At 41.1% G+C, this 27,926-nt stretch overlaps 1 protein-coding gene across 6 annotated transcripts; it reads left to right on the top strand.

Annotated features, from left to right (window-relative positions):
* Positions 1-3: 3 nt before the first annotated feature.
* Positions 4-27,705, top strand: Rnf170 (ring finger protein 170). 6 transcript variants are annotated; one of them, XM_041673544.1, is made up of 9 exons: positions 4-218; positions 1,026-1,154; positions 1,531-1,688; positions 7,526-7,666; positions 10,785-10,860; positions 14,683-14,791; positions 20,359-20,432; positions 22,607-22,717; positions 24,688-27,705. In XM_041673544.1, exons 4-9 carry the CDS (start codon positions 7,533-7,535, stop codon positions 24,955-24,957), a joined length of 774 nt encoding a protein of 257 aa, XP_041529478.1. In that variant the 5' UTR covers positions 4-218; positions 1,026-1,154; positions 1,531-1,688; positions 7,526-7,532; the 3' UTR covers positions 24,958-27,705. The 6 variants fall into 6 exon arrangements, with proteins under 6 accessions (XP_041529478.1, XP_041529476.1, XP_041529481.1 ...); XM_041673542.1 differs by having other exon boundaries at positions 1,021-1,154; XM_041673546.1 differs by lacking the exon at positions 4-218 and adding an exon at positions 332-432 and having other exon boundaries at positions 1,021-1,154.
* Positions 27,706-27,926: the final 221 nt, after the last annotated feature.

Below are 27,926 nucleotides of genomic sequence, written 5' to 3'. Positions count from 1 at the left end.
GCCCCAGCCGGGCCCTGCGACGGCGGCCGGTGGCGTTGCTCTCCAGCCGCCTGGGGCGGCTCTTCTGGGAGCTCCGCACTGCGCGTGCGCCGACGCCGGCGCTCTGGCTTCAGGAGAGGCTGGCCTGGTGGCTGCCCGAGAGGAGTAGCTAGGCAGTCCCGGAAATGAACTCTGTTCGGTCACACGGACTGGGGCGGTAGTTCCTCAGCCGCGAAGAGGTACGCGCACCCCCCAGTCCTCCCCCGGCCAGGAGCGTGTGCCGAGGCCACGCCCACGCAGAGGCCCGCCGGGGGCGCGCACGGCGGGGACTCGGCGCGGTGGGGCTGCGGGGCCGCGCGCCTCGGCGCGAGGGTGGGCTCCGCGCGCCGCCTTCCCCCGGAAGCCTGCGATCAGCCTGAATCGCCCGAGCCGGCCCCGAGTCGCAGGGCGAAGGTGGAGCCGCTGACGTGGGCGCGCCTCGGTGGCTGGGGGCGGGTTTGGCCTGGCTGAGGAGAGCTGGCAGTTCCTCCCCGGAGCCCCCTCTCCTCCAAAAACTTTACTTGAAGTGAGAGAGGGTGGACGCCAGTTCACCAGTGCGTAAGGATCCCGACAGTTCCTAAGGCCTGTTTCCTGGTCGTGTTGGGAATTGACTCCACTGAGGTGCATCCTTGTCCGACTTTTGTTTTTTTAGGCAGGCATTGTAGGGTTTCATATACGTTTTTAGGTCGTGTGCAGAACAGTGCGTAGGACGTACATGTTTGAGGGATCTTAATAAAATGAATTGCCAGGTTCTCAAGAGTTCTTCCGCCCATTACCATCTCTAGCCTGATTTTTGTGACAGCCACTGTATTGCTTTACCGAATGAGTATGCATGTAGTGTAGTTTTCCTTTGAGTTTGAACTTTTATGAATGGACCCATATTGTGGGGTTTTGGCTTTTAAATATTATTATATTATCTGCAAATTCACATGATTGTCTAGTATTCCATTGTGTGGCTACAGCCTTATATCCATTCTGCTGTTGACTTGCACTTTATTCCAGTGTAGGGCGTCTCAGAACAATGCTATGATAAACGTTCTTCTACCTGGATCTTAATGCAAAGGTGTTGGCGTTTTCAAGACTCCAAGAAACAAGATATATGCTTTGGAGTCCTAGGAGAATTGTGGATTCAAAAGGTACGCCTGCCTCCCGGGGCATGTTAATTTCGATTTGGAATGCTTCAGAAGTTAACTTCCCAGGACACACTTTCGCTTTGTTTTGCGGTTCCTGTAGCCTTCCTCTTGCCCATTAGAAGTTGGTTTTCTCCCTGAGTACTTAGACCCTTCCAAGCAGCATTGAGTTTTTTAATGCTACTTTCATCCCCTGCCGCTTAATGATCACATGCAATCGATCATTTTATAGATGGGAAAAATCGTGGGCTGGGGATGTTGTGCTGGTTCATTACCCTAGCAAACATCGGGGCTCCAGTTCGATCCCTGGTACCAAAAATAAACACATAGTAAATCTTAGCCGAAGCCGTCTCAAAGGTTCTTGCAAACGTTCTTCTTACAGGTGCAGAAATACCTTTAGCAATCCTAACTTTGAATCTCCTCTGCTTATGACTTCTGTGTGGGTGCCCCTGGATCTTTGTCAGACTAGAGTTCCCGCATTCCGTACCAAACTGTTTCTGTAGAAACCTGTGTCACCTTTAAGTGACTACATCTTGTTGGGTAAGTGAATAGTAAGTACATGTTGGGTTGACTTGGCATTGTCAAAACTTTGATACAGTTGATTTAAAGTATGTCTCTTCAAGTCTGTTGAGTCCAAGGTGTTTTTATGCCTGATGTATCGTTCCTGGTTTATTTTGTGCTTCTAATTACTTTTCAGGACAGAAATTACATTAAAAGTTGCTTGAAAGTCATTACAGAAGCCATCACGTTGCTACATGAACTTGGGGGTTGAGGAATGATCAAATTTACTTTGTTATGAGAAATTCTAGAATTTCTTTTCCCGGCTTTTTTGTTTTTGTTTTTTTTTTTTTTTTCTGTTAACCTATCACTCCTACCCCTTCCCTGACAGTGTTGGGAAAAGACCCAAGATAGGCGTGTTGGGGGCTTTTCTGTGCGGTCTTTCTAGGCCTTCCTCAGGTGGAGGCTCGTTCTCAACCACAGCAGTCCGCAAACTCAGCAGAAGTTGTTTCATTCCATATGACAAAGTTTGGATTTGGCTGTGAGCACACGTGTCAGAAACAGATGAACATGTTTGTGACTTTCCACAATTAGACTGTGGAATAGCAATAAATATACAAGGGGCAGTGACATCAGTTTGTCGTATAATCCCACGTGCCTTGGTAATCTGACTGAGGCAATAGTAGGTCCTTTTATTCCAGTCTCAATTAGTAACATTAACTCTCAAATCACATACCATAGGGCTCAAGTAACAGTAACAGTATCTATATGTGTATATATATGTTTTACAGTTAAAGAGGCTACAGCAGAGTTCAAAAGATTTCAGGGCTGAGAGACATTGCACTGATAGGTAATGTACCAGACCAGTGCCAGGAAGGAGCTGCTGGAGTCAGGCTTTGAGAGTGAAGCCAGAGTCCGTCCAGCCACAAGGTAAAGAGCCAAACTGAGGGTCAGGTGGGTGAGCAGGCTCAGCAGTTGAGTAGGCTGTGCTGATAACGGGACCAAGCCAAGCTGAAACCCCAGGGACAATTAGGGAGTCCTCTGCTTGTTGGTCTTTGATGCCTACATCAAGTGTCAGACCACAGGTGGTTGTAGGGCCGCGGCATCCCAGGTTAGTTGTGCTGTACATCCCAGTCAGTGTTGTACTGTACATCCCAGTAAGTGTTGTACTGTACATCCTAGTCAGTGTTGTACTGTACATCCCAGTCAGTCAGTGTTGTACTGCACATCCCAGTCAGTCAGTGTTGTACTGTACATCCCAGTCAGTCAGTGTTGTACTGTACATCCCAGTCAGTGTTGTACTGTACATCCCAGTCAGTCAGTGTTGTACTGTACATCCCAGTCAGTCAGTGTTGTACTGTACATCCCAGTCAGTCAGTGTTGTACTGCACATCCCAGTCAGTCAGTGTTGTACTGTACATCCCAGTCAGTGTTGTACTGTACATCCCAGTCAGTCAGTGTTGTACTGTACATCCCAGTCAGTCAGTGTTGTACTGTACATCCCAGTCAGTCAGTGTTGTACTGTACATCCCAGTCAGTCAGTGTTGTACTGCACATCCCAGTCAGTCAGTGTTGTACTGCACATCCCAGTCAGTCAGTGTTGTACTGTACATCCCAGTCAGTCAGTGCTGTACTGTACATCCCAGTCAGTGTTGTACTGTACATCCCAGTCAGTGTTGTACTGTACATCCCAGTCAGTGTTGTACTGTACATCCCAGTCAGTCAGTGTTGTACTGTACATCCCAGTCAGTCAGTGTTGTACTGTACATCCCAGTCAGTCAGTGTTGTACTGCACATCCCAGTCAGTCAGTGTTGTACTGTACATCCCAGTCAGTCAGTGTTGTACTGCGCATCCCAGTCAGTCAGTGTTGTACTGCGCATCCCAGTCAGTCAGTGTTGTACTGCCCATCCCAGTCAGTCAGTGTTGTACTGTACATCCCAGTCAGTCAGTGTTGTACTGTATATCCCAGTCAGTCAGTGTTGTACTGTACATCCCAGTCAGTCAGTGTTGTACTGTACATCCCAGTCAGTCAGTGTTGTACTGTACATCCCAGTCAGTGTTGTACTGTACATCCCAGTAAGTGTTGTACTATACATCCCAGTCAGTGTTGTACTGTACATCCCAGTCAGTCAGTGCTGTACTGTACATCCCAGTCAGTGTTGTACTGCACATCCCAGTCAGTCAGTGTCATACTGTACATCCCAGTCAGTGTTGTACTGTACATCCCAGTCAGTCAGTGTTGTACTGTACATCCCAGTCAGTCAGTGCTGTACTGTACATCCCAGTCAGTGTTGTACTGTACATCCCAGTCAGTCAGTGTTGTACTGCACATCCCAGTCAGTCAGTGTTGTACTGCACATCCCAGTCAGTGTTGTACTGTACATCCCAGTCAGTTAGTGTTGTACTGTACATCCCAGTCAGTGTTGTACTGCACATCCCAGTCAGTGTTGTACTGTACATCCCAGTCAGTCAGTGTTGTACTATACATCCCAGTCAGTCAGTGCTGTACTGTACATCCTAGTCAGTCAGTGTTGTACTGCACATCCCAGTCAGTGTTGTACTGTACATCCCAGTCAGTCAGTGTTGTACTGTACATCCCAGTCAGTGTTGTACTGTACATCCCAGTAAGTGTTGTACTGTACATCCCAGTCAGTGTTGTACTGTACATCCCAGTCAGTCAGTGTTGTACTGTACATCCCAGTCAGTCAGTGTTGTACTGCACATCCCAGTCAGTCAGTGTTGTACTGTACATCCCAGTCAGTGTTGTACTGTACATCCCAGTAAGTGTTGTACTGTACATCCCAGTCAGTCAGTGCTGTACTGTACATCCCAGTCAGTGTTGTACTGTACATCCCAGTCAGTGTTGTACTGTACATCCCAGTCAGTCAGTGTTGTACTGTACATCCCAGTCAGTCAGTGTTATACTGTACATCCCAGTCAGTCAGTGTTGTACTGTACATCCCAGTCAGTCAGTGTTGTACTGTACATCCCAGTCTGTGTTGTACTGTACATCCCAGTCAGTCAGTGCTGTACGGTACATCCCAGTCAGTGTTGTACTGTACATCCCAGTCAGTCAGTGCTGTACTGTACATCCCAGTCAGTGTTGTACTGTACATCCCAGTAAGTGTTTTACTGTACATCCCAGTCAGTCAGTGTTGTACTGCATATCCCAGTCAGTCAGTGTTGTATTGTACATCCCAGTCAGTCAGTGTTGTACTGTACATCCCAGTCAGTGTTGTACTGTACATCCCAGTAAGTGTTGTACTGTACATCCCAGTCAGTCAGTGTTGTACTGCATATCCCAGTCAGTCAGTGTTGTATTGTACATCCCAGTCAGTCAGTGTTGTACTGTACATCCCAGTCAGTGTTGTACTGTACATCCCAGTCAGTGTTGTACTGATTGATTTCGTGTATCAACTTTGCACAAAGTAGAATCATCAGGAAAAGAAGCCTCAATTGAGGAAACGTCTCTATGAGATCCGGCTGTGAGGCATTTTCTCTATTGGTGTTCAATGTGGGAGGACCCAGCCCATCATGGGTGGTGTTATGCCTGGTCTGTGGTCCTGTGTGCTGTAGAAAGGTGGACTGAGCAGGCCATGGAGAAAGCAGCTTTCCTTCCATAGCCTCTGCATCAGCTCTTCCCTCCGGGATTCTGCCCTCTTTGAGTTCCTGACTTCCTTCAGTGGTGAACAACAATGTTGAAGTGTAAGTCAAATAAACCCTTAACTGCCCAAATTGCTTTTCGGACATTTTTTTTTTTTTGTCTTGGCAATAGAAACCTTAACTAAGGAGTCTGTTACTTTTATTGGATCCAGGTGAGAGAGTTACACTTTCCATGGTCTGCCATGTTGGATAAGTCCTTGTTCCTGGTTTTACTTGTATGATTTTAATATGCCCTTGGGCCCTTACATTTTAACTTTATTCCACTACACTAATAGTATGTCTCCCTCTCTTCTTCCAGGAATAAGGCATTTACTAGTCTGTGCTGGGTGGGTGGTACCTGACAGATGGTGCTGTTTGTGCGTTCCCCCAATAGCTTCAGTTATCCAGTTTTCTCAGATGCACTGCTGAAGTTATAGCATGGGAGAAATATGAATAATGGTGATAGCTGTGATGCCTCAGCTGACGTGCTTGGCTTGCCAAGCACTGCTCTCTCTGATTGTTCTTTCTTAAACAGGGTTTCTCTACATAACCATGGCTGTCCTGGCACTCGCTATTATAGACCCAGCTGGCCCCCAAACCAAAGAGATTGACCTGCCTCTACCTCCCGAGTACAGGGATTAAAGGCATGTGCCACCACACCTGACCCACAAATACATCTTGAGACAGTTCTCATGCAGCTCAAGCTGGCCTCCAGCTTCCTGCATAGCGAAGGATAGCCTTGAACTCCTGAACCTCTTGTCTGTCCCTCCCCAGTATGTTTACAAGGTGCTAGTAATGGAGCCCAGAGCTTTATGCGTACGCAGCAAGCACTCTGCCAGCCTGCATTCCCAGCCCTGTCTTCCGGACTTTAATCACAGCCGTAGCATTTCTAACTTAAAAATGAGAAGACCTACTAAAGACAAGGTCTTAACTGGCGAGCTGACCTGTCCTTAGAGTATTTCAAATGCGCTGCTCCCCGGGTGAGGGCAAGTTTATTTTGTGGTAGGAATTGAAGCCGGGTTTATGGGTGCTAGGCAGTCCATCCTCAGTCTTGGATAAACTTTTCAGTGCAATATTGTACACAGTAAATAAAGTGCAGAACTTTATTTAGTGAATATGCCCATCATTTCCCTTTAGTTATCACATAAGACTTTGAGCATTACAGTTCTGTTCACTGGGGTGTTGGGGAGAGTTACCTGCAATTGACCTACAGTGTAGTTGGGTTGTCTCCTATCATACTTGTAGTGTTGGGTGCTATCGTTTTTCTCTAGAATTTTGGGAGGAGTTTTCTGTCCTCTTTAGTGCGTGTACGCTTGGAAAGTCCCTTTACTAAGCTCTGCGAGTAGAGCATGTGCTGGGTAATAAGCTGTGGAGGTCTGTGTTTCCTATTCAGGTGCTACGACTGAGGGATGACATCTACTTAGAGACTTTATTTGATATTCAGGAGTTAGAAAAAAGCAACTAGGGTAGGAGAATATCTTTTCCTTAAAGGAACTAAGCCTAAACTGAGAAAATGTTTTATTTTACTTTTTGGTTTTGTTTCAATTTTTTTTTTTTTTTCCGAGACAGGGTTTCTCTGTGGCTTTGGAGCCTGTCCTGGAACTAGCTCTGTAGACCAGGCTGGTCTCGAACTCACAGAGATCCGCCTACCTCTGCCTCCCGAGTGCTGGGATTAAAGGCGTGCGCCACCATTGCCCGGCTTCAATTTTTTTTTTTTCTGCCTTTGAGACTGGGGTTTACCTTGTAGCCCAGGCTGGCTTGGAATTCATCATGTAATGCAAACTGGCCTTGAACCCGAAGTGATCCTCCTGCCTTGGCCTTCATGCAATCCTACACTCCATTTTATAAAGACCTGGAGATCAAACTCAGAACTTTGTGATAGGCAAGTATTCTACCAACTGAGCTACCTCTCTAGCCCTCCAGGAAAAGTATTTTTAAAAACTTTTATATATATATATATAAAATATATATATTTAGTATATATATATATATATATATATATATGTATAGTTTTAAAAAGTAGTTTCCTTAAAGAAAATAGCATTTTCTTCCCCAAATAATGACTCTGGAAAATTGAAAAAAAAAAATTCATTAGTAGGGGAACCTTAACTGGAGTTGTACTTAATGGTACCTATGTTAAAGAGCATGCTGTAAGTATTAGATATGTTAGAAGTAAGCCATACTAATATTGCTTTTATTGATGTATTTCATTTTCACTTCTGTCTTCCTATCTTAGACCTGTAATGGCCAAACACTACAGTGAAGTCCCAAGTCTGCGACAGGATGACTCGGTTATAGAGGGAGTGAGCGACCAAGTGCTTGTGGCCGTGGTGGTCAGCTTTGCTTTGGTCGCTACGCTCCTCTATGCTCTTTTCAGGTGAGATTAAAGGGTGCAGGACCTGAGGTCCTGTGTCTTTCTAGAGGTCAGTGACTCTTGGAGTCTGCCTAGAATTGCTGATCTTGGTGACTCCGTATTGGGACTAAAGCATTTTGTTTGCTATTAAGCTTTGAATGCTACTTTACTTTTTACTGATTTGCCTGGGTTATTTAAATTCATAGTTTCCATTTTGATTAAAAAAATCAGTATTTATTCCATACTTTCTTCATCCATTCTTCCGTTGAAGGGCATCTTGGTTGTTTCCAGGTTCTGGCTATTACAAACAATGCTGCTATGAACATAGTTGAGCATATACTTTTGTTGTATGATAGGGCCTCTCTTGGGTATATTCCCAAGAGTGATATTGCTGGATCCAGGGGTAGGTTGATCCCGAATTTCCTGAGAAACCGCCACACTGCTTTCCAGAGTGGTTGCACAAGTTTGCATTCCCACCAGCAATGGGTGAGTGTACCCCTTTCTCCACAACCTCTCCAGCAAAGGCTATCATTGGTGTTTTTTATTTTAGCCATTCTGACAGGTGTAAGATGGTATCTTAAAGTTATATTGATTTGCATTTCCCTGATCGCTAAGGAAGTTGAGCATGACCTTAAGTGTCTTTTGGCCATTTGAAGTTCTTCTGTTAAGAATTCTCTGTTCAGCTCAGTGCCCCATTTTATAATTGGGTTGATTAGCCTTTTACGGTCTAGTTTCTTGAGTTCTTTATATATTTTGGAGATCAGACCTTTGTCAGTTGCGGATGAAGAAAGTATGAAATATATACATATTAGAGTATTACTCAGCAGTAAAAAACAAGGACTTCTTGAATTTTGCATACAAATGGATGGAAATAGAAAACACTATCCTGAGTGAGGTAAGCCAGACCCAAAAAGAGGAACATGGGATGTACTCACTCATATTTGGTTTCTAGCCATAAATAAAGGATATTGAGCTTATAATTCATGTTCCTAGAGAAGCTAAATAAGAAGGTGAATCCAAAGACAAACACATAGGCATCTTCCTGAATATTAACCTTCATCAGGCGATGAAAGGAGACAAAGACAGAGACCCACATTGGAGCACCGGACATAAATCTCAAGGTCCAAATCAGGAGCAGAAGGAGAGGGAGCACAAGCAAGGAACTCAGGACCCCGAGGGGTGCACCCACACACTGAGACAATGGGGATGTTCTATCGGGAACTCACCAAGGCCAGCTGGCCTGGGTCTGAAAAAGCATGGGATAAATCCGGACTAGCTGAACATAGCGGACAATGAGGAATACTGAGAACTCAAGAACAATCGCAGTGGGTTTTTGATCCTACTGCACGTACTGGCTTTGGGGGAGCCTAGGCAGTTTGGATGCTCACCTTACTAGACCTGGATAGAGGTGGGCGGTCCTTGGGCTTCCCACAGGTCAGGGAACCCTGATTGCTCTTCGAGCAGATGAGGGAGGGGGACTTGATCGGGGGAGGGGGAGGGAAATGGGAGGTGGTGGCGGGGAGGAGGCAGAAATCCTTAATAAATAAATTTAAAAAAAAATCAGTATTTCCTATGAGAGTATTCTAGTTTAAAAAATTTTATAGTTGAATCCACCAGCTAGTTGGTGGCACAGATAATTCATGCAAAATAGTTAGTCAAAAAAAGTGAACCAAAACAAGACAAAAACAAACAAACAAACAAGAAACTCATCACTGATGCCAGTGCTCACCTGGCCTAATCCCATTCTATTACATTAGCTGCTGACTTCTTGCTTCTGATTTTCCATTGTACTTGTTACCATGTTAGTGGTATGCTCGTTCCTTAGTTTGCAGTGATAAAGATCATTACCAAGTTGCTGTGATAAAGGCCATGACCAAAAGCAGGTAGGGGAAGAAAGGGTCTCTTTTTGGAGCTCTCAGGTCACATCCATTACTGAGAGAAATCAGGGTAGGAATGGCAGGAACTGAAGCAGAGACCATGGAGGAGCACTGCTTACTGGCTTTCTTTACCACCCCGGGGACCACGTGCCCAGGGGTGACTCAACCTTCAGTGAGTTGAACATCAATCATTTATTTTCTCAGTTAATTAAGGTTCTCTCTTCCCAGGTATATCTAGGTTTATGTCAAGTTAACAAAAAAACAACCGGCACAGTTAGTTTTGGCATTTTGCATTATATAATTTTAATTTCTGCGGTCTTCCCTTCTCCTTAAACATGAAAAATTAGGAGATGGAAATGTATTTAGATGTATATTATATAAAGCTATCTAACTGCTTATTTTAAAGAAACTTCACAAAAGAAATGTGTTAATTGTTCTATACATTAATTATTAGGTTGTAACAAATTCCCAAGATACTGGGCATCTGGATTTTATCATTTACTATTCAGACCTGATATCAGCGATGATCTTAGATTTGTGAGGAAGTACTAAAATGCACAGTCCTGGAATTGGAGTGCAGTTGTCTAACGTCAGTTACTTGTTATATTAAGTTACCGGTAGTTCTTTTTTTTTTAAAAAAAAGATTTTTAAGAAAAATTACTTGTGTATTTTATGTAAATGAGTGCTCAATCTGCATGCTAGAAGAGGGCATCAGATCCATTATAGATATTTGTGAGCCACCATGTGATTGCTGGGAACTGAACTCAGGACCTCTGGAACAGAAACCAATGCTCTTAACCACTGAACCATCTTTCCAACCCCCATGTAGTTTTTTTTCTAAAGTTAAAAAAAAATTATTTATTGGACTAGGATCAATGGGCAAATACATTTGCCATGCCTGGTGACTTGAGTTCAGTCCCAGAACACACACAGTAAAAGAGAAGCAATTCCTTTAAGTTATACTCTGGCCTGCCCATGTGTACCACAGCACACATACCCAGACACAAAGTCGTAGATGCACACGAAATAAATGAGTTCTGAATTGTTAGTTATTATTAATGGGGCTGAGGACAACTGTGTAGAGCTAGTTCTCTGCTTTCCCCTCGACATGGGTTCTGGAGATCCAACTCAGGCCATTAGGCCCACACAGCAAGTGCCTCTATCCAACTGAGCCAGCTCATAAGCTTGTGGTCAAAAGTTAGTCTAATAATACAGATGGGTTAATCTGATAGTCTTTTCAAAATTCACTCCATTCTCTCCAACAGAAATGTACAGCAGAACATTCATCCAGAAAACCAAGAACTAGTCAGGGTGCTTCGAGAACAACTTCAAACAGAGCAGGTATGGTTATGTAGTATGTATATTTGTGTGAGGGGATGTTTTAACTTCCGTTTACATGCAGTGGTGATGGGATGTTAGAAAATAACTTTTGAGAAACATCAACTTTACTCCTTATATTACATGATATTGTTTTTCAGATTAAGCACTTTGTTTTGGTTTTGTTTTTCGAGACAGGGTTTCTCTGTGTAGCTTTGGCTGTCCTGGAACTCACTCTGTAGACCAGGCAGGGTTCCACACTCACAGAAACCTGCCTGCCTCTGCCTTCCGAGTGCTGGGGGTTAAAGGCGAGCACTACCACTTCCCAGCTAACATTTTCTTTATTTGTGGGGGTTGGAGGGACATTAAGGCAGTCTCATGTGTTCCTGTCTGGTCTGGAACTTGCTGGGTAGCTGAGGATGATCTTAAACTCCTAATTTTCCTGTCTCCACCTCTGTCTCTGTTTTTTTCTTCTGCTGTGTAGAGAGTAAGGCAGCTTACAAAAAAAAAAAAAAGCATTTAATTGGGGATTTGCTTACTGTTTCAGAGGGTTAATTACTTCATTATCATCATGGTGGGGAGCACGGTGGCAGACAGGCTTATCTGTGAAGCAGTAGCTGAGAGCTTACATCTTATCTATAAATTGGAGGCAGAATAAGAGAAGCCTGGGTAGGCTTTTGAAACCTCAAAGCCCACCCTCAGTGACATACCTCATCTGACAAGGCCAAACTGATGTGGGATGTCCTGCATATGTGTTGCTTTTATTGGTTGATGAATAAAATTGTTTGGGCCAGTGGCTTAGCAGAGTAAAGCCAGGCGGGAAATCAAAACAGAGGTAGAGAGAAAGAGTTGGCAGAGTCAGACAGATGCCATGTAGCTGCTGAAGGAGACAGACACTGGAACCTTACTTAGAATGACACAGTCTTATGGCGATACACAGAATAATAGAAATGGGTTAATTTAGGTAGCTAGGATTATCCCTAAGTTATTGACCAAGTAGTTTCTGTGTGATTATTTGGGTCTGAACAGTTGGGAAATGAACGAGCAGTCTCCATTTACACCAAACCTCCTAATCCTTCCCAGAATAGTTCGCCACCTAGAGACCTAGCTTTTGAATTTTATATGAGCCTATGGGAACCATTCTCATTCAAACCACCAGAACCTCCTAAGTGCTTGCACTACTGGCAAGAGCCACCAAACTCAGCAGCAAATTGACTAGTCTTAATTATACAGATACATACATGGTTTTTATTAACTTGCTCTAAAAAGAGAATAGTAATTTTTGTATTTGTTACTTTTATAGGAATAATATTGGCCTTGGCCGAAATGCAGTAGAAACTTTCTTTCTTGCTTGTTTGCTTTCTTGCTTTGTTTTGTTTTGCTTTCTTTTTGTTTGCTTTTTTTTTTTTTTTTTTTTGAGACAGAATCATGTATTCCTGGCTGGCCCAGAACTTGTTATATAGACCAAGCTGGCTGCAAACTCATAGACATACTTGCCTCTGCCTCCCTAATGCTGGGATTACAGATGTGAGCTACCAATTAGACTTTTGTTGTTATATTCTTGTTTTTTATGATAAAATATTTTATTAATTAAATTTTTTAATTTATTTTATATCCCGATTGCAGTTTCCCCTCCCTCGACTCCTCCCTGTAATCTCCACTTTGCCTCCCCTCCATTTAGAAAGGGGTAGGACATTCTTTAAAAAAAAAAAAATGAAGGTGGAATTCTTTTATTTTAGTATTTAACTATTTTCTTTTTGTAATATTAAGACTGCTGTGACTTTACTACCTTGGGTTAATTTGATGCTGTCTTAAGAAATATAAAATTCGGGACTGGAGAGATGGCCCACACTGACTGCTTTTCCAGAGGTCCTGAGTTCAATTCCCAGCAACCATGTGGTGGCTCAAAACCATCTATAATGATATCTGATGTCCTCTTCTGGCTTGAAGGTGTACACGTAGACAGAATATTGTATATATAATAAATAAAATCTTTAAAAAGAGAAATAATATAATTCTAATTCTAATTTCTTGACATTGCATCAAAGTTCTTTAATTAAATTTACAGTTCTGTTTGTATTTACTAAATTTGATTTTTGTGAAGATTATTTTTTAAAAAATTTAATACCTATTTATTATATGTATACGAATGTTTTGCCTCATATGTGTGTGTGTGTGTGTATACCATGTGTGTACCCAGGGCCATGGAATTCAGAAGAGGATGTTAGACTCCCTGGAACTTGATTACAGATGGTTGTGAGCCATCATGTGAGTTCTGGGAACTGAACATACAAACTGTTGAGCCAGCTTTTCAGTCCCCGATGAAGCTGTACATTTTATGTTAGTGCTAGATAGTTGTCCAGGTCCTTAGGTACTACAGTGAATTCTACAAGTGGAGTTTTGGCCTCATGGCACTTATATTTCAGAATGATATTTGATGTGTGTGTCTTGTACTGTAATTTCAATCAGCATGGCTCTTGAATCATAACAGTGATATGGCCAAGGAATATGCATAGATGTATGCATTCGATTGGTTTGGGGTTCTGAGACAAGGTCTCATGTAGCCCAAGCCTGGAACTTATTAGGTAGCCAAGGGTAAGTTGGACTTCTTATCTTCCTGCCTCCACAACCTTGCTGTTGGGATTCCAGCATGTCCACTGAAAAGCATATTAACATTTATTCGCATGACTTTGTGAGGACCAACGTTCAAAGTTCAATAGTGTCCAATTTTTCTACTTCTAGCATTAGCAAATCTTCGCTGAAGTTTAGTTCTGTTCTTGTGGAAGGCAGAGCAGATATGCAACACTCTTCGGAGGACAGCTGTTAAATAAAAGGCTGTAAGAAATGAAGCCAGACACAAATCTGCAATTCTAGCATTTGAGAAACGGGCAGAACTGCTATAAATTCCAGGTCTGCCAGGACTACATAGCAAGAGCCTGTCTCAACCCCCCCCCCAAAAAAAATTGAAAATGTTAAAAAGTTTTTAAATGAATGCTAAGAATAATAGTTTGATATTACTTTTTCTCTTTTGATGGTATTAAGGATCAAACCCAGGGCTTCTTACACGCTAAGCGGATGCTCTCCCACGGAGTTACACTGAAGCCTGGTGTTTCTTTCTTTTTTCTTTTTCTTTTTTAAATTTATTTTTCTCTTTTATTCTTCTCTCATATATTACATCTCGACCACAATTTCCCCTCCGTCCTCTCCCTCCAGTCTCTCCCCCAGATCTATCCCCACCCTTCCTCCACCTCCCCTCAGAGAAGAGCAGGCCTCTCAGGGATATCAACCAAACATGGCATAACAGAGACAGCAGCTGCTCTCACTGTGGCATCCCACAGGAACACCAAGATTCTCAGCCGTAACGTTTATGCAGAGGACCTACATCAGAACCCTACGGGTTCCCTCATCTCTGTGAATCCCCGTGAGTCCTAGTCAGTTGATTCTGTGGGCCATGTTCCTTTTATCTTCCCTCCCCCTCCTCTGCAGGACTCCCCAAGCTCCATCTAATATTTGGCTGTGGGACTCTCCATCTACTCCCATCAATTGCTGGATGAAGTCTCTCTGGTCTCTTGATGATAATTCTGCTATAAAGCCTGGTGTTTCTTATTCTCTAATTTATGTATTAGCTTGTGGAACTCAAAATAACATATGCACTATAATAAAGTAAAAGACAAACCTTGAGTTAATCTATATTTTGGTTTCAAATTGTGTTTAGGAAGGAAGGTAAAGGCCAAGTAGTTTAAATAAAACTGTATAACTTTGTAAGCTTCTCAGTCTTGTAAGACCTTAAGCCATTGTGTATGTGTAATTTCTGTTCTGAGAGGTATGTCTGTGTCCTCTCACCAGGATGTCCCTGCGCCTCCTCGACAGCAGTTCTACACTGAAATGTACTGTCCAATCTGCTTACATCAGGCCTCCCTTCCTGTTGAAACCAACTGTGGACATCTTTTTTGTGGTAAGCAAACAATATCATACTTGGTTAAAATGACTAGCTCAGGACCTATGTGTGTATATAGGTTGGATTGATAATTTTATTTTTATCACATCTTCTATTTCTTGAGAAAACTAGGTTGCTTCTGATGTCCTGTTCTAGTTGCTACCCAAACAGGAGTATATTATTTGTATGGTAAATATAGTAATGTCTGAGGATGTAGATCAGTTGGTAGAATTCCTGCCTTCATGCACTTGATCTCCAGGGCTATAATCAGGCTTGGTGGTGTATGCCTAAATCCTAGTACTCAGTGGAGGCAGGAGGATCAGAAGTTCAAAGTCATCCTCAGCTAGAAAGAAAGTTTAAGACAACCTTGGTTTACATGAGAGACAGTCTGAAAAAAAATGTATATGTATACATATACCTTTGCCTGTGTAATAGTATATACATATACAGATGGACAGGTATTAAACAATTTATTTTCTATTTAGTGTAGTAGCATTTGTGGGTTCTAAGGTTTAGAAAGAAAACCAAAGCTCATTAACCTTCTAAATCATTAGCAATGTGTTTCTTGGAGGAAGAGTTCAAGTTTACTAGTAACACTATGGGTCCACTGAGTCCTTCTTCAACTTTTGTCAATTTATTTGTTATTCCAGATTTCCTATAGCAAGAGTGTTCTCTCTAGAACTAAGCCACAAACCTCTACTATCTGTCTTTACTCTTTCTTTGTGACCTTAAGGAGTTGGAGACAGAGAATGAGACACCTAAAACCCATACCAGCGTAACGAGGGAGTATTTTCTGCCTTCCAAATGCTGAGACTGAAAGCATATCCCACCAGACTCAGCTATGGTTTTAGTTTGGATTTTTTTTTTTTTTTGGAGACAATATATTGCTTTGTACAACAGCCAGACACTGAACTAACTGGCAATTCTCCTACCTCACCTCCAAAACTTTGGGATACAGGCATGTACCACCATGCCCAACCTCACTAAGGTATTTTTCCCAGTTCTCTAACATATGATAGAACACTGGATTATCTATGGAATTTATTATTCACCTTGGCCAAGGGAGGATAGTTCTTCTCTCAGGAACTCTGTCCAGCCCTTCTCTGAGCTCTACTGATGGTCTTTCAGCTTTTGTTTTGGTTCACGACTCTCTGTGTTTGTATGCCTTAGTCCAGGTGCCATGGTTGTATAGAGACATTAAAGGACAAATCCAAGTGAGTCCTTGCTTCCACCTTGAGAGGGGGTCTCCTGTTCACTTCTGCATATGCCACACTTGACGGCCTCCTGTCTTCACATCCCATCTCTAGAGCACCGAGGTTACAGACTGTGCCATTGCATCCAGCTCACATGGGTTCTAGGGATCTGAACTCAGGTCCTCAGGCTTGAATAGCAAGTGCTTTGCTCACTGATGCATCTGCCCGCCTCATTTCAGTCTTTTAATTGTCTTTCGGGAATGCTGAAGAATAGTAGGATAATAAGGATCAAGTGGGGGAGGGCAGCTAATGCCCATCAGGAGAGACAGACATCTTGCTGCTCTCAGACCTGTGATAGGTACTCCTGATCCATCTGACCTGCCTCCTGAATCTAGACAGGGTCTTGATCATCCTCCTGGCAGGTGTTAGCAGTCTGTGAGGCTTGGCAGACAAAATGAACTTGTTTGCCAACTCAGGCATAGCTGATTCACTGGCTGGATAATCCTGTGGGTTGAAAGATGGCTGTATTGTGTTCTTGCTGTTACCTCTGAGTCTGAGGTAATAGGATAGATTGCTTCTGATATCCTGCTCTACTTGTTAGCTACGTTTTTCTTTTAAGATAGGTCTCGTGTATCCTAGATTGGTTTCAAATGTGCTATGTAGCCCAGGATGACCTTGAACTTCTGATCCACATTACCTCCCAGGTGCTGAGATTTAGGCATGTACTACCATGCCTCTTTTAAGTGCTGAGGGGGATTGATAACCCAAGGCCTGTGTATGCTAAGCTACCACTCCACCAACTGAGCCATGCTACATACATTTATTTATTTAGTAAATTCAAAAGTAAAGAACTTGTTATGCAATTTCTCAAATAAATTCTCTGGACAATAGTTCTTTTATGTGGCATAGCCCCTCTGCTCCACCACGGTAAATTAGAGTACTCACTGCACTAGAACCATCCATCTTATTTGCATCTAAGGTCTGCATTATTTAACTGTCAGGCCTGTGAAATTTTGTTCTCATTTTGCAATTAAATAGATTCAGAGAGATTGTGACCCAGATGAAAGTTCAGTCATCTCTTGTACCAGATGATACTTAAGTATCTTTTCTATGGAGTGAGAAAATTGAATAAAAAAAGTCAAGTGTCTAATAGCAGATGAATTGAAGCATTTAATCTGCTGAGTCATAGTTTTTCGGTGAAACCAAATGGTGTTACATAACTGGCATAATAAGGACACCCACACCCTAGTTTGAGGAAAAGATACTCGAGGTTAAATGAGTGTGATGTCTGTCAAAGTAGGTTGAATTTTTGGGTGAAAAGGTCATAAAGCTAAGACATGGTATCAGGCGAAAATGTCACTAACAAATTAATTTCTGTTTTCTTTGTGTGTGTGCACCTGTGTATATATTTGTATGTGTACAGGCTCATGTATTTGTGTGGGCATGCATGTATGTGTGCATGTGTGTATGCATACCCATTTTCACATATGTATATGTTGAGGTTAGAGATTGGTGCTGGTATTGTTGCCAGTGTGTTTTGTTGTTGTTGGTGGTGGTGGTGGCTTTTTGTTTTCTTGTTTGTTTGTTTGTTTGAAACAGGGTTTCTCTATTAATGTAACTCTCACGCTTCTAGAACTCACTGCAGACCAGGCTGGCCTCAAATTCATAGAGATCCACCTGTTTCAACCACCCTAGTGCTAAGATTAAAGGTGTATGTCACTACATCTGGTTTATCTTAGTTTGTCACATCCCCTCCCCCAACCTGGCGCTCAGTGGTTAGGTTAGACTAGCTGGCCAGCAATCCCCAATGATTTACCCCTCATGCTGCGGTTACAAATGCATGCCACAGTACCTGGCTTTTACATCAATGCTGCAGAGCCAAACTCGGTGCTAATGCAGCTCCCTAACCTCCTGGCTTCTGTTTGTTTCACATGGACTCTGGGACAAGCACTTCAGCAGCTGAGCTATTTCTACAGCCCCAAGTTTTGCTTTCATACAGATTTTGTGTGAAATTAGAATACCCAAAGTACTTAATAAACTTTGAAATTAACACAGTAATAATAGTTTTGCTTTTAAACTCATCTTGAAGTTGGTGAATTGACTGTTCCCTAACTTGGCCAGCTTCTGCTAATCCAAGTGGTTGCTCACTGGTATCCTCACAAACCATTCCTTTCTGCTTGAACTCTTGTTCATAAAGAATACAAGTGTCTTGTCTCCTGTTTTCTACCTGTCTGACCCTTAGCTGTCCTACGAAGTTTGGTTCAAGTTCTGTACTTAGGCTGCCGTCTGTATATCTCTACTCCTTTTCGTTTAACATTGCACAATTCAAGACTTGGCTATCTTCTAGCTGATTTGAGTACGTCACTTTGTTTTCCACAATTGGTTTGCTATTGCTTCTTCCAAATTCTGGCTCAGAGAGGTCAGAGTAAGGAACATGGGTGCTGGTAATGTAGCTACTTAGTAGAGTACTTGCCTGGTGTACATGAGGCTCTCTGTTTGGCCTTTAAAATCACCAGGCAGTAAAAATGTTCCTTTATGTTAATTGATTGAAGCTAAGTGTTTATCTGCCGAGTGCCCCTACCCACTTTTGAGGTCTTCTTTCAGGCAGGGTTGTCATCTTTGGTTGTTTGGTTGTCCATGAATATCTTCGTTGTGAGTGTGTGTTTATGTGGCATACATGTGTGTATGGGGGGGTACTTGTGGAGGCCCATATCAACCTCAGGTGTTGGTCCTCAGAATACCTTCTTTCTTCTTTCTCATTTGTGTGTGTGTTGGGGGGTGGGATGGGTGTGCATGCATGTGGTGGTGACTTCCTCAGTCACTCTCTACCATATTTCTGATATAGAGACTCACTCAACCTGGAGCTCATTTGGCTAGACTGGCTGGCCAGCAAGGCCCAGGAATGTTCATATTGCCACCTTTTCTGCTTTGGCATCACAGGCACAAATTGCAGAACCTGGATTTAAACAATAGCAAAAAATGAACACGAGTACCATGATAAACGTTCTTATACTTATTCTGACTTTACATATTCAGCCAACAACCCAGGCCTGACCTTTTCTCTTTTCTGAATTGGGAGGTGGGCTTCTTACTGTCATGGAGCTTGCTAGGTAGGCTGGGCTGGTTGCCAGTGAGCCCCAGAGATTGGCCTGTCTTTGCATCCTCAGTACTGGGATCCCATGTGTGTGCCACAGTGTCCAACTATTTTCCATTGGTTTGTGTTGCAAGGAGGGGCTGCTTGTTTGTCCCAGCCGCCCAGTTAGCTTAGCCCCAAAATAACCACACAGACATTGTATTCATTAAAACACTGCTTGGCCCATTGGCCCATTAACTCTGACTTCTTATTGGCTAACTCTTAAATTAATTTAACCCATCTCTATTAATCTGTGTATTGCCATGTGGCAGTGACTTACTGGGTAAAATTCCCAGCATCTGTCTCTGGCGGATCCACAGCGTATCTCCGACTCCGCCCTTCTTTCTCCCAGCATTCAGTTCTGTTTTTCTTGCCTACCTAAGTTCTGTCCTATCAACAGGCCCAAAGCAGTTTCTTTATTAACCAATGAAAGCAACACAAAGTCAGAAGGACCTCCTACACCAGGTTTGTGGGAACTAACTTAGGTCCTCATATTTGTACAGCAGAGACTTTACTGACTGAGCCAGCTTCCCCTTTCTCATGAATATCATCTAGGAGAGTACATTCTTCAAATATTAAACTAGTATAGACATTTTATAAAGGAGGCCTCGTATTGCAGTGATTTGGTTTTCAGTTTTTGGAATGGCAGGGAGGAAAGGCTGGTCTTGAACTTGCTGTGTAGTTGAAGTTGATCTTAAACTCCTGACCTCTCACCTAAATCTTCTAAGTGAAGGGATTATAACCACCACACCTCATTTGACTTTCTAAACTATTGTTATTGTTGAAGCAGGGTTTCACTGGGTGGCCCAGCTCTGTGTTTCCCAGTACTGGGGACTATAGCTATGTGTCAACACAGCCTGCTGGCTCAGTGAACTAAAAAAAAAGTAGTTTTCAAATATACCAAATTTGGAACAAAAAGTATTTAACAGTTTATCATATTTAACACCATATTTATTTTACATAGGAAACTATTTCCTATGAGGCCTCAGTAACTGAGGTGGTTAATAATTGTTTTTTATTGTATAAAATGTCTGTTAATTAGTAGCTGAAATAAAAATGTTTTTTAATGGTTGAAAATGATTGCTAGATTTTAATTTACCTGAGGGTTTGGTTGAATGAAATAAATTTTTTCCAAGGAATATTCAATAAACAATGTAATAAAACAGTGTTTAAAGAAAGGTAATGCTATTAAATAGTTGAAACTTGACCAGTATATATAGACTTTAAAGCTTCATTGTTGATATTTTTTGTTTCACTAGGTTCCTGCATAATTGCATACTGGCGATATGGGTCCTGGCTTGGTGCGATCAGTTGTCCAATCTGTAGACAAACGGTAGTGTTATTTCATTTCATAAATATTAGCAGTTTTTTGTTTTAAAATGTTTTATTTTATGTGTATGTGCCTGAGTGTATGTATATACAGCCTGTGTGTGCAAGAACCCACAGAGGTCTGAAGAAGGCCTCTCGAACCTGGATCCTCTCGAACTGAAGTTATAGTGACTGTGAGCTACCATATTGGTGCTGAGAACTGAACCCAGTCATCTGCAGGAGCTAAGTTTTCTTAGCCATTGGGCCATCTCCCCTGCCAGGGTTAACAGTGTTAAAATTTAAATTGAGCTACTTTTTAAGCCAAACTCAATTTTTATGGCTTCACTAAGTTTTTTAAAAGTACATTTAAAAAAAAATCATTCAGGTATCCTAAGGGAATTGTATTTGAAATTCCACAGTTGTAGTGAGAAGCAAGTAATAAATAAGTTTATCCCACTTCCTAAGCCTTTGTTTTAAGAACAGCAAAGGAGGGGCTGGAGAGATGGCTCAGAGGTTAAGAGCATTGCCTGCTCTTCCAAAGGTCCTGAGTTCAATTCCCGGCAACCACATGGTGGCTCACAACCATCTGTAATGAGGTCTGGTGCCCTCTTCTGGCCTACAGACATACACACAGACAGAATATTGTATACATAACAATAAATAAATAAATATTTTAAGACCAGCAAAGGAATAAATGAACTAGTTAATCATGTGGCAGCATGTTATCCCCTGCGTGCTGTTCTCTTTTGGAAAAATATGTGTGACATAGCCAATCGAATTGCCATAAGCAAACTGCCAGAAAGCTCTTACCTTTTGCCAGAAACAGGGAGGCCAGTTAGTATATCTTGAACTAAAAATAAGTTCCACCATGTCTTAACATGTGTTCTATTGCTGTGAAGAGACACCACGACCATGGCAACTCTTCTAAAGGAAAGCATTTAACTGGGATTGCTTACAGTTTGGAAGATTTAGTCCATTATCATCATGGCCAGAAGCATGGTAGCACGCAGGCAGACATGGTGCTGGAGAAGGAGCTGAGAGGTCTACATCCACATTCAAATGTAGCAGGAAAGAGAGACACTGATCAGTGGTTTTCTTAAGCCAAGAAAGGATTAAAAAAAATCTAGAATGCTTCAAAATTAAACCTGTTCTTTTTTAAAGATTTATAGATATAGACTATGCATATGAGCGCTCTGTCTGCATGTACATCTGTGAGAAGAGGGCCTTGGACCCCACTACAGATGGTCATGAGCCACCATGTAGTTGCTGGGAGTTGAACTGAGGACCTCTGGAATAGCAATGAGCTCTTCCTCAATGAGCTGTTTTTCTGGCCCACTAAAACTGTTTTGAGTCCCTTCCATTTTATTTTCTATTTATCAGTGATTATTCTTTACATACTGTTATATTATTAGCTATAATTTTTCAAGGTCTCTGTATTGTCCTGAGGCAACTGTGTGCTGTCTTTATCATGGCCATGAAAGTAGCAAAACCAATCTTTGGTAACAACAGTACCAAGACTTATACCTGCTTTTTACAAAAGGAATTGGTGTTTCAGAGCATCAGGCCACACAGTACTGTAATTTCTGTATTATATATATCACTCAAAGATGTTGAATCTGAGTAGAAATGAATCATTCAGAAATGCTCAATCTTTTCTTTGATAACATAAGGGTTTTTTTGTTTTTGTTTTTTGTTATTGTTGTTTTTCAATACAGGGTTTCTCTGTAACTTTTGGAGCCTGTCCTCGAACTAGCTCTTGTAGACCAGGCTCGCCACAAACTCACAGAGATCTGCCTGCCTCTGCCTCCTGAGTGCTGGGATTAAAGGCATGCGTCACCAACACCCGGCTAACGTAAGGTTTATATTTTTAATGTTTTTGAAAATATTTTTAACACTGTTACTGAAGGTTTTCTTATCATCCTTTTATCTCCAAGTATGTTTTCCCAGAGAACTGAGTTTTAGCCTCTGATACAGGCAAGAAAATATTAGAGTAAGTGTTTAGATGTGGAACCCATTTTATCTTGGAGGAATTAAAATTGACATTTTGTATGACATTTTACAGTACGGCAGTGTAATTATTTACTCTAAGGAATGAATGAAATACACATTCAGAAGCTTTTATCAGTCTTTTGAACAACACAGTGAGAAAGTAATAATAATGGTGCAGAAGGTGTAACAGGTTCTTCCTGTAATACACAGGTAACTCTGCTGCTCTCAGTCTTTGGTGAAGATGATCAGTCTCAGGATGTTGTAAGATTGCATCAAGATGTTAATGATTATAACCGGAGATTCTCAGGGCAGCCTAGATCTGTAAGTACTGTTATAGCAGGTGCAAAGTCAGAAAGAACCTTTATATTTTTTTATTTATAAAATCAGATTTATAGTCAGACCCTGGACTATATAAAGTGTTACCAAGTGTTTTGGGCCAAGTTTTAACCATCATTGCTAGTCAATAAGTTACAGCCTTCACAGTTTTTTATTTTTGAGACCGAGTCTCACTATGTAGCCCTGGCTTGTCTGGAACTTGATATATAACTAGTCTGGCCTTGAAATCACATAGGTCTACTTGCTTCTGCCTCCCAAGTACTGGGCTTAAAGGCATGTTCCACTGTGTTCATACCTAGTTTTTGACCTAGCATTAAAAAAGTTTTATTTATGTATGTATGTATATATATATGTGTGTGTGTGTTCTTGCATGTGTGTATGTGCACCACATGCATGTAGGTATCCATGACAACATAAAGAGGACATGAGCATCTCTGGAATTAGAATGGTGATTGTGAGCCACCAGTGTGGGTGCTGGAAACTGAACCTAGGTCCTCCACAATGATAGTAAGTGTTCCTAACATCTGAGCCATCGCTCCGACCCCAGGTTATTTTATTTATTTTACACATATTCTCTAGAGATATCTATAGAATGTGGTAGCCCTCTGCCCTGCATATGTGTGTACACACACCTTTGTGTGGATTTTCTTTTTTTAGATTTATTTTATGTATGAGTGCCCTATCTGCATGTATTCCTTTATGCCAGAAGATGGCATCAGATCCCGCCATAGATGGATATAAGCCACCGTGTGGTTGCTGGGAATCGAACCTAGAACTTCTGGAAGAACAGAACAGTGCCTTAACCTCTGAACCATCTCTTTAGTCCCCTGAGTGTGTTTTAATGTATAATACTTACCTAGGGCAGATGGAACAGACATGTAATCCCAGGTATTTGGGAAGCTGAGGCAGGAGGATCACAAATTCAAGATGAACCTTAGTAACTTGATGAGTTGCTCTCTGAATAAAAAGTAAGAGATATAGGGCACAGCTCGAGTGAGACACTGCCACCAAGGCCCTGGGTTCAGTCTCCAGTTACAGAACTGTACATAGTCTGGTGCTTTATTATTTATTTATTATTATGAAGGCATTTTCTGTACAACAACTTTTTAGTTGTTAGTAATTCTCCTGAGTAATTAAATACTCAATTTTTGTTAAATTATTTCTAGTGTGTTAGAAAGTTGTAACCCAAGGTCACCTCTTATGATAATTGATTACTTTTAATCCAATCCAGATATATCTTGATAGTATATCTGGCACCTGGGAACAAATCTCAGACTAGAAGCCTATATTATAACTTTTTTTGAGACAGGGTCTCATTCTGTAGCCTAGACTGGCCTTGAGCTATTGTTGATCCTCCTACCTTCCAACCTCCTGATGCTGGGAATTATGGATGTGAGTTACCATTCCTGGCCTATGGTTTCTTGACTCATTTTGTTAAATCAGATTATTGATACTTGAATTTTGCATGACTTTAGATTTAGAACCACTTAACTGAAATGCTTGAGACCTGTTTTCTCATTTCAAAGTATTTGCATAGATTTTTACAAATAGTGCCCCCCAAATCTTAAGATCTTAAAATCATAAATTTGACATGTTCTGAAATCCAAAACATTTTGGCCCCAGAGTTTTAGACTTTAGAGATTTTTATTTTTCAGAACACTTCAAAATTTTGTAGCATTTGAAGTATTAGACATTCAGATAATGTATATCTGTATCCCACATTTTAAGCATTTGGGTATTTTATTACTTTTTAGTTATCTATAATAAAATTTGTTTTATAAGCGTCTACTAACTAAACTATTTTTAAATAAAATCCATAATTGGAAAACCTAGTATTATGTGTGTTAAACACCTTAATTCATCTTAGCTGAATTTATACATTGTACAAAAATTATATTACTTTTTAATTTGATATAATATGTGTTAAATTGTAGTGCTTGTTTTTCCTCCTTCAGATTATGGAAAGAATCATGGATCTCCCCACCTTGCTGAGACATGCCTTCAGGGAAGTGTTTTCAGTTGGGGGTCTCTTCTGGATGTTCCGAATTAGGATAATGCTTTGTTTAATGGGGGCTTTTTTCTATCTAATATCACCTCTAGATTTTGTACCTGAAGCCTTGTTTGGAATTCTGGGCTTTCTAGATGACTTCTTTGTTATCTTTTTGTTGCTTATCTACATCTCTATTATGTATCGAGAAGTGATAACCCAAAGACTGACTAGATGAAAAAATTAGTTTACTAGAATATCTGCACTTACATAAAAAATCAAACAAAAAGATCCATGGCAGTATCAATCATCCAAATACTATTTTACAAGCTTAAAACATTTGGTTATCATTTGACAAATGCCTAACGATATACAACTGGAATTTTTACATCCTGCGGGTTGTAATGATAAGATCAGATTTACGGTGATCTACAGTTGTATCTCAAGTCTGTGTCTGTAAAGTATGAAACCAATTGGAAAGGGATACTTTGTTATTTTTCCTTTCTGCAAATTACTTAGCTTATTAGATACATAGTTCAGTATTGCTAAATGTACAAATCATCATCCTCAGTGGATACCCATACAATAATAGAGAACTTTGAAACTTATCTAAATATTTTTGTTGAAGTCAAATATTGTATGCTACTAGGGAAAAGCCGGTGTCTTAGTGTTAGCTAAGCTTTGTGAACTTGGAGAAGTTCTGCTTTTTCATTTTTGTCCAATTTGTGATCAACTGAAAATGAAAGAAACTTGAACTTCATTATTTGACTGTATTTTCAGTCTATGGAACACTTTAATCAATAAGAGAATTAACAAAGTGAAAACATACATCTCCTGGAGGCACTTTTGACATTAAGTTATGACATTTAACCAAGAGTTTGATTTTTTTACTGAAACAAATACTAAAGTAACTTGTAGCCAGTTGTGGTGGCTTTATATCTGTAATTTCTGCATTCAGGAAGCTGAGGTAGAAGATTGCCACAAGTTCAAGGTCTGCCTAGGCCATATAATGAGTTCCAGGTCAGCTTGAGCTTCAGAGTGAGGTCTTGCTCAAACCAAAAACAGAGTAGTAGGTAAAGATGCTTGCTGTCAAGCCTGACAACTTAAGTTTGAACCCTGGGTCTCAAATAGTGGAAAGAGAACAGAGTCCTCAAGTTGTCTTCTGACCTTCACATATGCACTGTGGCCCATGTGTGCGCGCGCACACACGCAAGGTCAAAATGCAATTAGAAAGAAAACATAAAAGCAGCTTGTAAAGAGAAATTATTTTGTTTTAGGAACATAAGTAATATTGCAACACATAGTATTTTGACACATTTTTGCGGAAACAGGATCTTCACTTCTATTGATGTTAGTCGGGGCTTCGGGAAGGTACTATGAACAGTGTATATATTTTGCAAAGTATGAGTGAACTCTTGCAGCAAAATGAAGACATTTGATTAGTTAGTTGTTTGTTGCCCCGTAAATGCATATACTATCTTGTAGGTAGCAATATTTGGCTCAGATGCATCATGTCTTGTGCAGAATGAGGAAATGTGTATGAGATGTTGTACAGTGAGGTTTGCTTGTTTCTTCATGGCCGTGGCACAGAATGTAAGGCCGTGGTTCTCTGAGAAGAACAAGTACCATAAGCGTGGCACTGCTTACAGGTGAGCAGCTGGACAGGGGCATGTGAGGTGATGCCCGGAGGCTTTGTCATCTGTAATTACCATTGTTGTCTTAGCATCAGTTTGTGTATTTAGGGACAGGACATAAAGCTAACCTCTGTCACATTCCCAAATTAATCAGATTAGCTGCCAAACAATGAGATTCTGAATGAAATGTCATTTTTTTCCTAGTTTAGACTTAACAGAGCTGTTATCCGCGATTAAAAACAGAATACCAAAAAACAGCACTTAGATATAACATGATCAGTGCAATTTCTCATAATTTTTCCTCTTATTCTTAGGAAATTTCATAAGCAAGGTAGGGTATCGTTAGCTTCCTGTTTCAGAGATGAAACTTCATCCTGTGGATGAAAAATTTTTGTTGTATTTCCCAACAAATAATGGAACTAGTGATATTTAGGTAGACATGAAAGCTAGTCTGAGAAGCAGCAGGAGAGAAACTGGAATTCTCTGGGAGTCAGGTTTTCAGAATACATTATTCCTTCACTGGAACAGTTCTGGTGCTCCTGAGCAGAAAGCTCTAGAAGGGTGATTCATAAAAGGCTTCATCAATCTTGAGTGCATACTTCCAAATCAAGTCAGAGTGGTATGCACCATGAAGACATGGCTACTCATCACTGATGTGGATTGCTGTTGGTAGTAGGAGCTTGTCACCAGACTGGAAGAACATTTCCACCTTTCAAAATTCAGTGCGGACTACAGACTGTGATTTCCTGAAGCGATTTTATTTTGTGTGCTGGTGTTCTGCTCCAGACGTCAGTTCTGTAACATCTGGAGCTCCTGTGAATACTGGGAAGAGGCGTATTGTACAGAAGTTTGTACTGTACAGAACCACTGTGTGACTGAAGTCTTACTAAACCAAAAGGGAACATACCGATACCTCAGAATCTTACATCTTTACTGATCATTAGTGAGAAATGCAAAATCAATTTGAGAAAGTATTTAAGCAAGTACAATTAATCAGTGTTTTAAACATCACAGGAATACTTCTGTACTCAGAGGTCATGTAAAGCAACAATTTGATTTTTTAAACAAAACATGGTAACTGTCACAAAAGAGATGGTGCAAGCCCAGGAACAAACAATTTGAGCAGCTCTCTGGGGAATGAGAAGGGAAACTTCCGTTAACAACTCACTAGAATGGGGGCTCAGCACCTCCATCCTCAGTGTTCTAGAGGACAGCAGACTGCTCCCGAGCCCCACGGCTGTGCAGACGCCTACCTCAGCCCATGCAGAAGATCAAAGGCTTCTTTCAAATTTTGTGATTTGGAGAGTTTGTTCAGCATTTATTCTTTGGAATAAAAATAGTATATCTAAAAATTTTAAGGTGTTATGCTTCTGTTTCTTTGTTTACTTTAAAATTTACAACTCTTGAAAGACCACAGTCACAGTAGTGTTTAAAATATTTTGCATATTTATATTTTACTCTTTACTATATTCCATACACATTTGTTTTTGTACATATACATTTCTTTATAGATCTATGTCCAAAATAATATCAACTTTATTATAATTTATATACTCAGTGTTAATTCTGGCCA

Source organism: Microtus oregoni, unplaced genomic scaffold (genome assembly GCF_018167655.1).
Source record: "Microtus oregoni isolate MIOR12 unplaced genomic scaffold, Mior012 000024F_ref0000369, whole genome shotgun sequence".
Taxonomy (NCBI): Eukaryota; Metazoa; Chordata; class Mammalia; order Rodentia; family Cricetidae; genus Microtus; species Microtus oregoni.
This window is presented reverse-complemented; position numbering and strand designations above follow the sequence as displayed.

Bases quoted from the DNA above. Each gene is read 5' to 3' on its own strand.
- Rnf170 (XM_041673544.1), top strand. From the start codon at position 7,533: ATGGCCAAACACTACAGTGAAGTCCCAAGTCTGCGACAGGATGACTCG. The intron at 20,433-22,606 runs GTAGTGTTATTT...TGTAATACACAG, and splicing joins GTCCAATCTGTAGACAAACG to GTAACTCTGCTGCTCTCAGT. The intron at 22,718-24,687 runs GTAAGTACTGTT...TTCCTCCTTCAG, and splicing joins TCTCAGGGCAGCCTAGATCT to ATTATGGAAAGAATCATGGA.